The sequence below is a fragment of the Tursiops truncatus genome, chromosome 3 (genome assembly GCF_011762595.2).
Source record: "Tursiops truncatus isolate mTurTru1 chromosome 3, mTurTru1.mat.Y, whole genome shotgun sequence".
Lineage (NCBI taxonomy): Eukaryota > Metazoa > Chordata > Mammalia > Artiodactyla > Delphinidae > Tursiops > Tursiops truncatus.
In genome coordinates this window covers 134067391-134082525 of record NC_047036.1, presented here as the reverse complement: position 1 = coordinate 134082525, position 15135 = coordinate 134067391, and the positions used below count along the sequence as shown (strand labels likewise).

At 41.2% G+C, this 15135-nt stretch overlaps 1 protein-coding gene across 4 annotated transcripts in view; it reads left to right on the top strand.

Moving 5' to 3' along the window:
* EBF1 (EBF transcription factor 1) overlaps window positions 1-15135 on the top strand; it is a 394775-nt gene that overhangs the window by 13561 nt on the left and 366079 nt on the right. For all 4 annotated transcript variants that reach the window (XM_033853521.2, XM_033853519.2, XM_033853517.2 and 1 more), the window contains exons 5-6: window positions 2094-2167; window positions 11638-11706. In XM_033853521.2, coding sequence (XP_033709412.1) covers window positions 2094-2167; window positions 11638-11706 — 143 coding nt within the window. The remainder of the gene's footprint in view (window positions 1-2093; window positions 2168-11637; window positions 11707-15135) is intronic.

Genomic DNA, 15135 nt, shown 5'->3' with positions numbered 1-15135 from the left:
TTTGCTATTAAGGACATTATTGGGTATTTGGTGAACCTCAGATGTTTAGATTAGATTATTGTATTGTATCAATGTTAATTTTGTGATTCAGATAATTGTGCTATGGTTATGTAAGATAATTCCTTGTTTTAAGGAAATACATACTGAAGTATTTAGGGCATGTCTGCAGTTAACTAATAAATGGTTCAGGAAAAGAAAATAGAGAAAGAAAGAAGAATAAAGCAAATTTACTAAAATGTAAACTCTTGAGGCACCTGGGAAAGAGTATCTTGGAATTCTTTATATATCCTTACAACTTTTCTGTACATCTAAAATTATGGCAAAATAAAACATTAAAAAATATAGGGTTGGGCTTCCCTGGTGGCGCAGTGGTTGAGAGTCCGCCTGCCGATGCAGGGGACACGGGTTCGTGCCCTGTTCCGGGAAGATCCCACATGCCGCGGAGCGGCTGCGCCCGTGAGCCATGGCCGCTGAGCCTGCGCGCCCGGAGCCTGTGCTCCACAACAGGAGAGGCCACGGCAGTGAGAGGCCCGCGTAAGGGGGAAAAAAAAAATGTAGGGTTATAACAGGCTAACCATATAAATGCTTTTGATGGCCCAATGGTAGAAAATGTTTTCTCCTTATGCAGGTACTTTTTTTTTTTTTTTTTTTGCGTACGCGGGCCTCTCACTGCCGTGGCCTCTCCCGTTGCGGAGCACAGGCTCCGAATGCGCAGGCTCAGCGGCCATGGCTCACGGGCGCAGCCGCTCCGCGGCATGTGGGATCTTCCCGGAACAGGGCAGGAACCCGTGTCCCCTGCATCGGCAGGCGGACTCTCAACCACTGCGCCACCAGGGAAGCCCATGCAGGTACTTTCTGTCATTTTTAAATTTGTTGCAATTTTTGTTTTGTAATGGAGTTAGGTAAAAAAGTCAGAGCCTGCTCTGAAGGTCTGCAGGTCTGCACACATAGTGTCATAAGCTATCCTCCATCATTTACAGTTCTAAAAGTCTCAGGTTCATAAACAAGCACATTCTAGCCAACTATAAGTTAGTTACTGCAGTTTCTGTGTATTATAAAAAAAGGATAGTCTCTGGTTAACTTAAGTAGTTTCATCACCAAGAAATTGAGAGTTATCTGAATGTGTGAAAGTAATTTTGTTAACAATTTGCAGCTGTGTTATATTAGTACTATGCAGTGCTACATTGTTAAGTTAGTTAAAATGTATCCCCATGCAGAGCCCTGCTCTATCCATAGCTGTGAGCTTTTCTTTGGCCCAGGTGTTAACATGTAGATCTTCCAGTAAGCAGAGGTCTCAAGGAAACTTCCTGGTGACCTTAAGGAAAATGTTTGTACACATATTACTAAAAACAGACAAAAACATCTTGGCTGGTGAGGTGGTTTGGGACTCCAAATTTTGAGAGTCAGATGTAATTCTTCTTAGTTGAGGGAGATAACTATGGCTTAACTCCCCCTGCCCCAACCCTGCCTGTCCCCCCGCATATGCGGGTGAGTATTACTGTTTGGGTGGTTATACACCCCAGAGAGCACATGTTTTCAACCTGTAGGCAGGAAGGATTTCCCCTGATGGATGAATCATCTCAAGACAGTGAATGGACTCATTAACCATACCCTCACTTGTTTTCTACTACTTACCTCTAGAATATTACATGTTGGAGTTGGAAGTAGTAAAATGAGGCGACAAATACGAATCATTTAAAAATAAAATCCATGTGTTTTTCTATATTTTAAATCACTAGTATCTCAATCTGCTAAGCCTTCTGGGTTTTTCCTCCCCCATTGATTAGATTTATTTTTATTCTGAATTGAAGAGAGAATTGTGGTTGTCTTGACGACAGAAGCCCATCTCATACAAGGATCCAAAGATGTGCGTTATAATAAGGAGGTTGATGGGACAGAGAGGAACATATCCCCTTCCACTCAATTTGGGTTGATCCTTAACAACTGTCTTAAAACAATCAGCCCAGTGAGGCCTTTGGCTCTGAAAGCTAATTGGCCTTGCGGCAGTGGTGAATGGTCAAGAATTTGACTGTGGTAGTTTGTCCTCTGCTACTTGGTTCCATTCTTAGCTCAAATCATGCCTTTGTTTACAGGCCATAGTGTATGAAGGCCAAGACAAGAACCCAGAAATGTGCCGAGTGTTGCTCACACACGAAATCATGTGCAGGTAAGAAATACCTTTTTCTTTCCCTTTAATTAGCAAAGAGAAGATGAATTTGTATCTCAAATCTAGGTGAATTCAGGTTTATTTTTGGGTATATGTTTATCTTCTGTTAGACAATCTAAAAACTGTTAGATGTGAGTATTTGGTAGTAAAGTGTCAGGCATCACAGTGGTTCTCAATTATTTATTAGATTTCATCCTAAAAAACAAACGTTCCAATTTTGATATCGCATTGTTAATGGACACAAAGCAGTGCCCTCTCCTTTTTCCTTTCAATTGAGTAAAATACAGTATAACCCTTCTAGTGTTAATATATGTGCTCAACTGCATTGCTAGTAAAATAAGAGTTCTATTGAGGTCAGCAGAAACCTCTGTTTGGATAAGACTTGAAAGTTATAGTTCCCCTTTTTAATTCTTCCACTTAACAATGTGACTGTCCGTACGGTCACATAGGCATCATTCCTCCCCACACCAACCCAACATCTGATCTCTTAATCTTAGTTACCTTTTATATAACTATGACAATGTAGCTAACATTTCTTAAATGTAGTGAGCTTTTGGAAGGATGGCAAAGATGAGTCACTGAAAGGTATAAACATTCATGTTGTCCACAAATGAGTATCTTTATTTTTGTCTGAAGCTACGTTTGAAACCAGGCAAGCAGACCACATTCACTTCCATGGCCTCAGCCAACCCTCCACATGGGAGAGAGTAAACCAGAGAACAGCCTTGTAACTTGCAGTTTAGGATTCTAATTCTTTGTAAAATAACACTGGCACTTTGCTTCTGATATATTCTGAGTAATTGGATAAAGCATGACGATGACACTCTGCATCAGGGAAGGGCTACTAATTGCTTTGTTAGCCACGCAGGCTCTCCTGGCACAAAGCATGCTTGGCTCCTGACTGTTACTGACCAAACCATTTAGGAGTTTCAGCTGCTGCTTCGGCATGGGTGGGTTTATTTGCTGCCCACAGACTTGCGGGGAAAGCAATCTGAAAACTCTACAGGTGGAAATAAGATAGAAAAGAGATTAATGTGTTTCCTTAGTGAAGTCCCAAGTAGTAACTTCTTCTATATCTGTAATATGTATGTAAAAATTTCTTTTTCTCCTTTTTAAAAAACATTCTGCGAATATATTATTCTAAAATATACAGGAGTTTCACAAGTTTTCACTTTAGTGATTTGTAAAACTTGTTAATTGTTCCGAAAACAGGTTGCTTCTCTCTAACTTTAAAGCAGCAACAAAATCCAAAAATATGGTCATGGATTTCGTAGAAGATATTATTAGGCAAAATTAGTGTCATACTGTATACAACAATTGCACAGCTAAAGCTGAGCTGCGCTCTTCAGAATAAAATGAGTAAAATCATTTTGAAAAGCATTAAAAAAAGACCTCCTTTGTATTACTATTTTTCCAGCCATATCTCTATTTCGTCTTCCCACAATTAGCATGTTGATAGAATGAATTTTCCGTATTCTGTTCCATGTGATTCCAGCAAACAGGAGACAGGAAGATGGATCTCAACCAATAGGCCAACTAATATCTATAAATCATAGATTTGCATCTCATATCTGTACTTGTTTGGACTATGCTAGAAATTATTCTTAAGATACTTAAGATATATTATGCCTTTCACACACAAGCCTACACTCTGTTAATGCAATTTATATTTTTCTTGTTCTGGAAATTCATTGGTCCAAAGTACTTTATGATGCTGGTTGATGTGCTTTACTGCTGACGTTCTTTCTATATTTTAGAAACATAAAAATAGCAAAAAATAAAATTCTCAAGCCACTGAAGGCAAATGATGTTTGTACTGCATGGCTAAGAGGGAAGAGCCATATTCAAAATGTCATCCTGCTAATGCTACAGATGATGGTTTTCCTGGCTGCCTATAGATGTGTAAGGGGTACTGTTTGTTTACAAGGCCGCCATGACCCTATTACACAAGCCTGTCATCTATTGTGTGGCTAACAGTCTTTTAAATTGCAAATCTGATGCTCTTTAGGGGGCTTTAGGAAAAACATTCTCACTTTCCACACCATCCTATTTCTCTTGATTTCTTGCCGGTTGTAAGTGGAAGTTGGGATGTGCTGAATTTGCACCAGGGGTGCAAATGCAGGCTCAATTATAAGCATAAAATTAGAGTCTGTTCACCATTAATCAGCCTGGCTAATTGCTATGCACCACCATTAACCATATGGTGTGAAAGACAGCTTGCTCTCCCCCAGATGAAATTTCTTCACTGCAGACATGAAATAGTGAGGGCCCTGGATTTTAAAATAGGTTGTTTTAGATATTGAATTTCTAAACAACTTTCTGCAGTGCTTTCTATCAAGGCTAACGGCACAATAAAACTTTGCATTTATGTCACAAAAGAGGTATATTTATAGTATGTTGGAGCTACCGGTGAAGGAGACACAGAGAATTTAGATCGACAGGAAAGGGCTTGGGATGATTCTGTTTTGTTGTCATCAAAGAAAAAAGGAAAAAAATAAACACCAGGGAATTGTGTATTAGGTGGTTACAAATTTTAAAAAATCAGTTTTGTTCTGTTGAGAGGGTAACCCTATTGCATGAGCTGTCTAAAGGACTTACTGCCATGGGATTGTTATTGTTGTCTCTCTTTGAGACAAAACCCCTTTGACTTGATGGCATAAAACTCTTTCCATGGAATTCTGGGAGAGGTTCTGCATTTTTGGTAAACTGGAATTTATTATACCAATCATCATTATTACATTTTGCTAATACTTGGTGATTAAGCTCTTAAAAAGTATGGCCCAATGAAGGATTTTTAGAAGCAGGATTCATTCCACAAAGCATTTGATTATAAATGCATCTCCACATCCTGTGTTTAAAATGTGAATGGAAAATAGGAACTCTACTTGGTAGGTGTGTCCAGTTCCTAGCCCCCCAGGCAGGGCAAAACAGATTTTCTCCCTTTCCAGTGAACAGGACAATTGCAGGGGATGGGTGCTGTATTTAGGAAGGCATTTTTTCCCCACTGTCAGTGCCTAACATCTTGCGGACCATGAGCTCCCAGGGCTAGCCTGGTTCCTTGATATGGCTTGTTCTTCCTTCCTTTTTGGCTGGTGTATTCTCATTTTTTCCCTTTAGATTCCCACTTACGCATTCCTGGTTGTTGGCCTGAGCGAGGTCCCCTTATTATTCATTCCTGTGATATCCTGCGCTTTTCCTTCATAGCATGCAGCACATTGTAATTGTGTGTCCAAGGCCTGTCTTTCTTTGCTGGACTAAGAGCTCCTTGAAGACAAAGAAGTTACCCAGTTTTCCTCTCTGCTTTAGTTGCCCATGTGTGACATGGGGAGAAACTATTACTTCTCTCATAGGGTGGTTGTTAAGATTAAATGCTGTAATCCCGATAAATGCTTATCATGGTACCTGACACATAGTAAGTGCCGAATGTCTATTGTCATTATTAATAGTAGCAGCAGTAGTATTAGTATTGATATTAATAGAAGCAGTGGAAGTAGTGGGAGCAGTAGTAGCAACATCTGCAGTGCCTAGTTAAGTACCTGGCACAGAGTTGCTCAAAGGGAAAGACGGCAAGAGAATATTGAAAGGAAGGGAAGTGTCTACTAAAATGTTAACATGCTTTGTTCATTCTAGCTGTGCTGTTAAGGATATTTTCATTCATTCTTTTAGCACGTACTATGTGCAAAGCACAGTGGAATGAAGAGCCAAAGAGGACTGGCCCCTATAATAGGAGAGCTGACAGGTTAGCCTGGGAGAATGAGGCTCATAAAACAGATAACTAGACAGCAGTGTAGAAAGGGTAGACAGGGATAAGAGGTGAGGCCAAAGACCACAGCTGCTCAGAGAAAGGTGGGTTTTAGCTGCAGGGATTGGGAGGAAGGTGAAACAGGACCCGGATTTTAGAGGGTGCATGAAGGAGTATTTTGGTCCATTTGTTGGCAGTCCAGGCAGGATTTCTCTGGGGAGAGGTCTACAGATGGTGGGCCTTTGGCCTGGAGCTGGGCAGAGAGTCAGGGCGAAGGATCACCAACTTCTGAGGTCTTTTCTCAAAGGTGCAAAGTAAAGCTATGGGCTTACGTGGGATTGACAAGGATAGGTGAATAGAAAGAGAAGAGGCCATGGATACATCCTTGGGCAACAATCTCATTTAGTGTGTTCGAGAATTAGGAAAAAGAACCTTGAGCATACAGAGCATAGAAATAAAAGGAGGGTGTTTCAAAGTCTGGGAGCCATCCATGTAATAAGTGTAGGGAGATCCAGATAGACTTGAATACTGAGAAAAGCACCAGAAAGTCACTGGTGAACTTCAAGAGAGGACATTCAAGTTGGCGCTAAGGCCCAGAAGCCAGCTTTTATGGGGTTCAGGTGGCAAGGAGTGACGGCAACTCTGGCAAGGGGACAGTTGGACAGTGAAGAAACCAACTCAAGAGAAAAGAAGGAGTGTGTCTTTTTTTAAAGAATGGAAAAACTTAAGTTGGTTAACTGAGGGAAAGAATGAGCTTATTACTATTAATCAGACTATTCAGATAACTCATATATCTCATTCTCCAGCCACTTTGGCTAAATGGGTAAGATAATCTTGCTTTTTGTTGTAAGGCTTAGAGATGGAGCTGATGCTTTCCTCCACTTGAGAGAACCTCTACTTATGGGAAGACGTTCCATGTCCCTAAGATGAGGATCTGCAGGCCTCGTGACCAGGAAACAAGTATATGTTTCTTGCCATGATTTATGAAGCCATGTGTCAGTGCACTAGAGAGATGCCACCTGTGTCATGCTGCTAAGGAAGAAACTCACAAGCTTGCTTTTCCCTGGACTAGCTTGTCCGAGGGATGCACAATCTTGCTGGGGAAAGGGCTGCTGTTTTGAGTCCACAGTGTACGTAGGACACCGGGTGATGGGTCCCCACTCCAGTGATGGGCCACATTGCTCTCCTGCCACTTGGGTTGCAGGTTGCGAAGGGATGTGAAGTAGTGGGAATCCTGCCCTGTGACAGAGCAAATGAGGAAACTCCAAGCCCCCTGACAGATTCCTGCTTTAGGAAGCAAATGCCAGGTCTGTGCCTGGTGCAGTGCCTGACAAACACAGTAGGAGTCTAAAGAACAGCATTTGAAGGGATGAAGATCCATCAGTCACACAGTAATGAGGACATGATTGGCACTGTGATTTCTTCTGTTAACCTGGTAACTTTTCCCTTGAAGTGCTCTTGCATCTGTTGTTCCAGGTACTGTATTGTTTCAGCCCGAGACCTCTCCTGCCTTAAACACAAGTGAATCTGTTCTCCCTTCATTCTGTCCTTCTTGCTTAATGCCTGCCTTGTGTATGGTGCTGGTTGGTACCCACCTTTCTCAGTCCTTCTGAGTTCAGTAGAGGGACATAGGGAGCAGTTCAGCTTGGAGAAGGGAGGAAAGAGAAGGCAAGAAAGACCATCACAGGGAAGGAAGACAGGTCCTTGCTCTGCTTGGCTCTGGGTTAGAACTAGGGAGCTTTATGGGGTTAGATGCCAGCTCAGCCTAAAGGAAGACCTTCCTTCCCCAATTTGCAGTTGATTTTTAGTCTTTTAATAGGAAAATAATATTGCAATACAAAGCAGAAGACTGCAGGAGTACAGAAATAAAATATATATCCTCTATACTTCCCCACTTATTCCACTCCTTATAGGCTATTTCTTTGAAGTTTCTATTCATTCATTCAAAAAATACTTCCAGAGGGCCTACTGTGTGCCACACTCTGTTCTAGTTGCTGGGGACTCAGGGATGAACAGAACAGTCTAAGACCCTTGTACTCAAAGACAGACAATAAATAAGAAGACAAATATAAAAGATAATGTGATGAGTGCTAGGAAGAAAAGTGAAGCAGGCTGAGGGGCTAGAGAGCTCTGGGGGTAGTCAGGGAAGGGCTTCTGCAGGCTGTCATTTTGTGCAGAAATTTGAGTGAAGTGAGGGTGTGAACTGGCTTGTGAGACTATTTGTCTCTTCCCCTCACTCCCTTCCTCTCTCTCAGTCTTTCCTTTTTTTCTCCTAGAAGTAGGACCATACCGTACATACTATTCTGCAGCTTGGCTTTCTCAGGTCATAATATGATGTAGATGGCGTGTACAAACTTCTTTACATGATGGTGTGTACAAACCCACCTTCGTTCTTTTTAATGCTGCACAAGTTCCATATTTACATGTATATATGTACACACACATATATGTATATGTGTATATGAATATATTTTAAAAGTGGGCTTAAACTGTAGACACTGTTTTGTTGCCACTCCAGACGCAGAGCAGAGCCCAAGAATCCCGTTTTGGAGATGATGACTACGTGATGCAGTGACATGACTTGAGAGGCAGGAAAGCAGGAAACCTGTTGGGCTATTTTTCATACTTTGTATAGGGTTTTATAAATGATAAGTGACCTCCAGCCCTTAGTCTGTTTTCCTTTCTTCGTTATTCCTATTTTATTCCTATTCTATTAGTCCTATACACTTCTGTTCTTCGCATCTGCTTTTTTGCCTGGGTCCCTTGGGGCACAGCAGAGAGGGGTGGTTCTCACTTAGGCTGTGCTTCGATTCAGCTGGCTGCACTCCAGGGCATTTTTATTTTAAGGGGATGAAGACAGTGCTTAAGGCACAGGGCATATCTGAGGCCCAGTGTGGCCCTTGCTTGGGGAGGTGGTCTGGTGTATGGGGTGGGATGGAGGTGAACGTTCCTTTCCTCAGCAGTGTCTGCTCAGAGGGTCAGCTTGGCTTCCTGTATCTGCTACCTTCCTATTTTCTTGGATTGTATTTTCCCCAGTACATTACATTCATTCATGAAGTTATCCAATCCACCAACCAATATTTGAGCTTCTCTATTCTGTCCCAGGCCTTATGCTACTCCTTAGGTAAATAAAATTGACAGTGTGTTCCTTTATGAAGCATATGAGTTAGTAGGGGAGGGGGTGAGAGGAGACAGTGACAAAAAAAAATGCAAATATATATGTAAGTATATAATTTGCTTTGTGTTTCATGCCCTGAAAGGAAAAACCAGAGGAACCTATCAAGTGTCAGGGCTAGCTTCTCTGAGGAAGGAAGAAGCTTAGAGGCTGAGGCCCAAAGAGGGGGTAGAGGCTGGCTAACCAGGCAGGGCTTGGATGAAGAGCAGTCCAAGCCTGGAGGCCTGCCCAGACCTGGGCCTGAGGTCAGACTGAGCGTGGCCCATTAGAGAGATTGAAATTGGCCAGTGAGGCTGCAGCTTGGCAAGTTGGAGGAGAGTGACAGGAGACTGGGAGGTGGTCTGGCCATAGATGTATTCTCAGTGTGGTGGGAAGCCATTAAAAGGTCTTGGGCGGTAAAGTGACACAGTCCAGTTGACATTTTGAAAAGATCACTGTGGCTGTCATGGGGGAGGTGAAGAGTAGACACAGAGAGACCAGGTGGGAGGCCACTGCAGGAGTTAAAGCGAGAAAGTGAAAGTGACTCAGATGAGGGTGATGGCAGTGAGGAGGGAGAGAATCACATTGTCTTGAGATGTAGATTCTAGTCTGAAATTATCATCAGGTGAGTTGGAAGAGTCCCTGGAAGGCATTCAGTCCAGGCAGGACAATGGTGAGGGTTTGACCAATGGGGATTTGCCCAGTCGCTGTTTTGAAAAAGAAAGGAACAAATGGAAAATAGAAAGGAGAAATAGGCCTTCCCGTGCATTGCTTTTATCCCTGGGAAAAGACCTGGGCTCTGTCCCTGGGCTGCTTTTGGAGATCTGAGCCCTCACACTTAGAGGTGGGTACCACAATCGCCCCATTTTACACATGAGGAAACTAAGACTCCAGGAGGTGGAATACCTTGCTCCAGCTGCCACAAGCCACTCGGATTCCAGAGTCGGTGTGCTTAACCACTGTGCTCTTCTGGCAAAGCCCTTGAGATTGTAGGTGCAGGGGAGCAGAGTTCAGGGAGGATGGAGTTTAGTTTGTAAATTATTATTATCTTTTGTATGCATTTCAAAGACTGTACTCCTCATTCCCTTGTTTCTTCATCTTAGGTATTGGAATCCTTTGCGCTTTCTATCCCCAAAGTACTAGTATAGCAGAACTCAGGCCTGGAGGAAATAGTTTCCTCTAAATCAGAAAAGGAAAGGCTCTTAAGGGAGTGGCATGGTTTTTAGCTGGGGCTTTGACAAAGGAGATACAATTCTTGCTGTTGTTTTCTGAAGATACGAGAAGCAAATCGAATGAGCACCAAATATGGAAGCTGATTCTCTTTTCAGAGATATAGTTACAGCCAGAAGAGAGACTTCCTAACTTTGCTGAAAGACTCCCTGTGCGGGCATATATTTCTGGGTCCTGAAAATGAAGTTCAGTGTTTGTTTCTCTCTAGCAGCTCTCTAAATTTAGGCTCTATGATTCACTAAGTCGAATGAGTCTGTGTGTATGTTTGTGTGTGTGCGTGCGTGCCTGTGTAAGCGAGAGGGAGAAAAGTGCATATTGTGGTGCAAGGCAATGTATAATGCTTGGATAACTCCCTCACCTCCTTGACTGATCAAATACGTGCTTTTATAGTGTGCCCTTGGGTGTAGACTGGCCAGTGGACACATTTCTTATTTGCAAACAAGTCTCAGATGGATAGTTTTCCACTGACCATGGGTAGTTTTCAAAAACCCTAATTTTTCACTTTTTAGAAGCATCTCAGGTTAAGAAAAAACTGTCAACTTTAAGGTCACACATGGGGTGGGATTTTGATAGTAGGTGCTTTACTTGCCCACGTCTGCCTTTTCTCTGACCTAATAAAGAGTGTCCATTGCCAGGCTTTTGCCAGGCTTTGGAGCAACTGTCCTAAATGCTTCCAGGAAACTTGCACAGTGACCAGAGCAGGGCACAAAAGCCAGAGGATGTGTGGATCTCTATTTTCTTTTATCTTGCCTCTTTGTCTCGATTATTGTGTTGTACTTTTATTCTTACATTCTGAACATGGTTCAAAAGCAAACAGTTACAGTTTTAGGATTTGGGGAAGGTTGTGGTTGACGGAAACGTCTCCCATAAAAGAGGAAGGAGAAGAAAAAGGAATCCATTTAATACAAAATGACTGGAGGGGGAGAAATCACTCATACCTCATTATTGACGCGTTCCACACAATTAGTGTGATCTTGAGGGAAGAGTGTTTAAGCCACCCACAACCCTGAATATTCTCATTGGGTAGATGTAATAATAATGCATTTCACAGTGAACTCTTCCAATCCTGCGGGCAGTGGTGGGAAGACCCCATCTTAGGGCTGTCAGTCCTCGCTCTGTGGGAGTCCCTCTCCCTCCCTCCTTTGTGCAGGGAGAGGTTAAGCCTGGCCATTAACCCATAGGTGACCCAAATAGAACGTTCTGTCTCAGGGATCCGTTGATTGCCAGGTATGGCTTTGTGGTAATTCTAGCATTTGCAACCCAGCAATTTGAACCTTCTGTCTGCCTAAATGATGATTTTACATGGTAATGGTTGTACTAAATCCTCTTGCTTTTGCTCCATAGCCGCTGTTGTGACAAGAAAAGCTGTGGCAACCGAAATGAGACTCCCTCAGATCCAGTGATAATTGACAGGTAGGGACCGCTCTACTTTCTCTCGGTTCTTTTTCCTCATTATAATGAAACACCTGTCTTGCGTGGCTCATGGGTGAGGGTTAGGAAGGCATGTGGCCGAAATTTGCCTGTTGGTCATGACTTCAGCTGCGCCGAGCTATTGCGATTCCTGGGAAAGCCATATGGGATGTTCTTTGGAGGCCTGTTTTCTTGGATTGCTCCAGTTTTGTGTCTGATTCACGCTCCTAAAGGCATATTTTCTTCTTTCTTGCCTTTCTGTGGCTCAGTCCTCACGCTGTGCCAGGAAGCTTCAGAAATAAAATAATAATAGTTTGTGATTTATGAAATGTGGTTGGGTGCTTATAAATATTTAACTTTTATTTGAAAAATGTTTGAATCATTATCACTTTTAGCTACAGTAGTTCTGTTGGACGCAATCCATCTACATTTTAAGGTTTTATTTATGCATAAAAGCAGTTTTAAAGAGATCTGTGAACCAAGATTTTCTACAGTAATTTCCCGTGTTTGATTGTAGCTCACGCTGCCTTGTAGTTGATTAATTTATCCTGCTTGTCTTAATTATTGTGTTTTTAAACAGATCCATATTACTAATCTGACATGACCAAGTAAATCACTGTAGAACAATAAATCTGTTTTAGTTGTTCGGTGCAATTTTGAGTCAGTGTGTGCACAGATTATGCAAAGTTGCATTCCAAATATTCGTTTTATATTTTAATTATTGAAATTCATCGTATGGAAACATGTATAATAAACCATTTGTTACATAGCATTACTCATTGGGAGTTAAATGGCCTGGAAGGTTTATAGATACTGTCAGTTGTCAGCTAGGACAAGAGCTAGCGCCCTCCGTTAGCTGGAAGAGTCTTGCAGGTAAGACTGACTGATCCCTCATTGAGGAAATCAACAGCTGAACAAAAGTCCCTTTTGGGGTTTGGTAATAATGATTTTTGACACCTCCCCCCTGCCCCGCCCACCCATCTGTCTTTCCAATTCTTTACTTTTTGGAGGCTTGCTCTGTCATTTTTCAGTTGACTGAAAAAGTGTTTGCTTTACTGTAATTTGTGACAAAACATAGGTTGTTGATTTTGACTTATGTGATTCTTCAGGCTTAAACCCAATTTTGATTGCCAAGTAGCTTTATAAAACTTACATTTCAATCAGATATTTTAACTAAATATCTTTCACTAATACTCACCAAAGACATATATCTTTGCTTGATAAGTGACGATTAATATCTTTGATTCAAAGTTTGAAACATCAACGGTTTAGTGTGTAATGAAGTTGTGTGCTGCCTATAGAATTAGCATAGCATGTTTATCTACAAAAGCAGACATGCCATTATGTAATTTCTTTTTTCTGCAATGGCAGATAAATCTTCAAATGAATAAGATAAAAAATAAATATAACCTTTGTTGTTTGTTTCACTTAAATACCTCTCTTCAAAATGCCATTTGTTATTTTAAGCAGATTTTACTCTTCTATCAAAAAGAAAGTGTTCTGATCAAAGGACCAGCCCAAATATTCCCCCAAACTTTGAAACTATCAACATTCGGTTCTGCCACACGGTTTCTTTTGGTTCAGATGATAAGAACCTTACTTTGCCACCCGCAATGAAAACACTTTTTTTTTTGCTTTTGAATGGGTTAAGCTTTTAAGTTCTTCGTTTGGTTTTAAGCCGTGACTCTGATATAGAAGGTTGATATGACTGTGGTTTGAATAACATTTGATTTTGACCTGTTTCTGTGGGTTGCGATGGCATAAGAAACTTGACTCAGCAGCGCTGTAATTAGCCCGGCCCGTGTTTTTGAAACAGGATTGTGTTACCTGGATTGCATTAGTGTGGCTTCTATTGTTGCCGCCTTGCATCTGTCCCAGTAGGGTACTTAAAACCTTTTCTTGGCTGGGGTAGTTCAAACAATTTAGGCAAAATAAGTATGCACTTTATACTGTCGGTGGCTTTAGAGATATTACTCATGACATTTATCCTTTTCATTTTTTCTTTTTTGGTTTGACAAAGTAGAAAACGGTGTTAGCCAATCTTGGTCTCTTAAGAGAAGGATACTTGAAAAACGGCTGAAACCCAGGGTATCTGCATGAGTCCCAACATATGTTTATTTGCTGGCTGTTGCCACTGTCTCCCGTGAACCGTCTTTTCAAGCAGTGATGCCAGCTGATATGCACAAACCCATTTAGCTATTTTTATTTGCATCTGAGTTTTCAGAATTTATTTGTCCTTCAGTCTGCCAAAGGTTTTAAAAGCTCCAGTCCTGTCTGTGCTGATATGTGAAACTTCCATTTTTAACAACAAGCGAAGAGAATAACAACAGGAAAAGAACTTACACAGGGAAGGGCAAAATAGAAAAGATTTTTCAATTCCATAAAATTGCTGCAAAGGAAAAAAAAATGATGACAACCGTGTTTGAATTTCATACTTTCCAATTTGATTCTATATTACCGATTGCATAATATCTGTGTTACGTGCTTAGGGTTTGATTTGCTTTCAGATTTATGGATGCGAATCCCTGCATATTTTGTAAAAATAGGTTATGGGGCCTGCATTCAGTAGCAATAGTAACTGTTTTTACAAGATGCATACAATGTGCAATTATAGAGCTGAGGGTACAGGCAATCCTTGTGTTAGGATTTAGCATAGGTTTAACACGCAGTCACCTTTTGGGCACCAATAATTTTTAGTTCCCTTTGCTTGTCCTTCGGATTTTGGAAGAACAGTGCTATTTTTATCAGTCAAAAGACTTTTAGCAGTGGTTATTCAGGAAAACTATTTATAGGATTGATAGAAGAGGCTTTCTGGTCATACGGCAATGGTACAGGGTAAGCTATTTCTGTGTTAAATTTTGGCTGTATTTTTTGCTGCCGGTGATTTGGGGACATCAGGTCGGCATACTCTATCAAAAAAGTGAAATTAACAAAATCAGCATTTATATACTGTGATTTAGAAAATGTGTTTCTACTTTCTTCTTTTATATTAGCGTGCGACAAAGTAAGAAAAATATGACCCCAGCTCTTTTTACGATTGTGACAATTTGTCAAGTCACTTCAAACGAGTTTGGAGGAAAATTTCTGTAAATGTACAAAGTGGGCATGTGGAGTTGACTGCCAGGTTGTTTTTCTGCCTAATGCCAAATGGCTTGATTGAGAATTATAAAAATCCAGGCTGTGCCCAATGATCTAGATATCTGGGCTGTGTAGACATGGGAAAAGTCAAATGTGTTATGTTTAATACCTGATGACCAGGAACTAATAACAGCAAATTTCATTATCGTTGAGGTAAAGGGCTATGTGTGGTAATTATTGTTAAAGTAAAAAGCAAAAAATGACTTGCAGTTATTGGATTAAGGTGGAGATTGATTTAACATATTCGCGTAGCAACTCATATTTGAATTTAAAAGGTTTGCAATAAAATTCGTG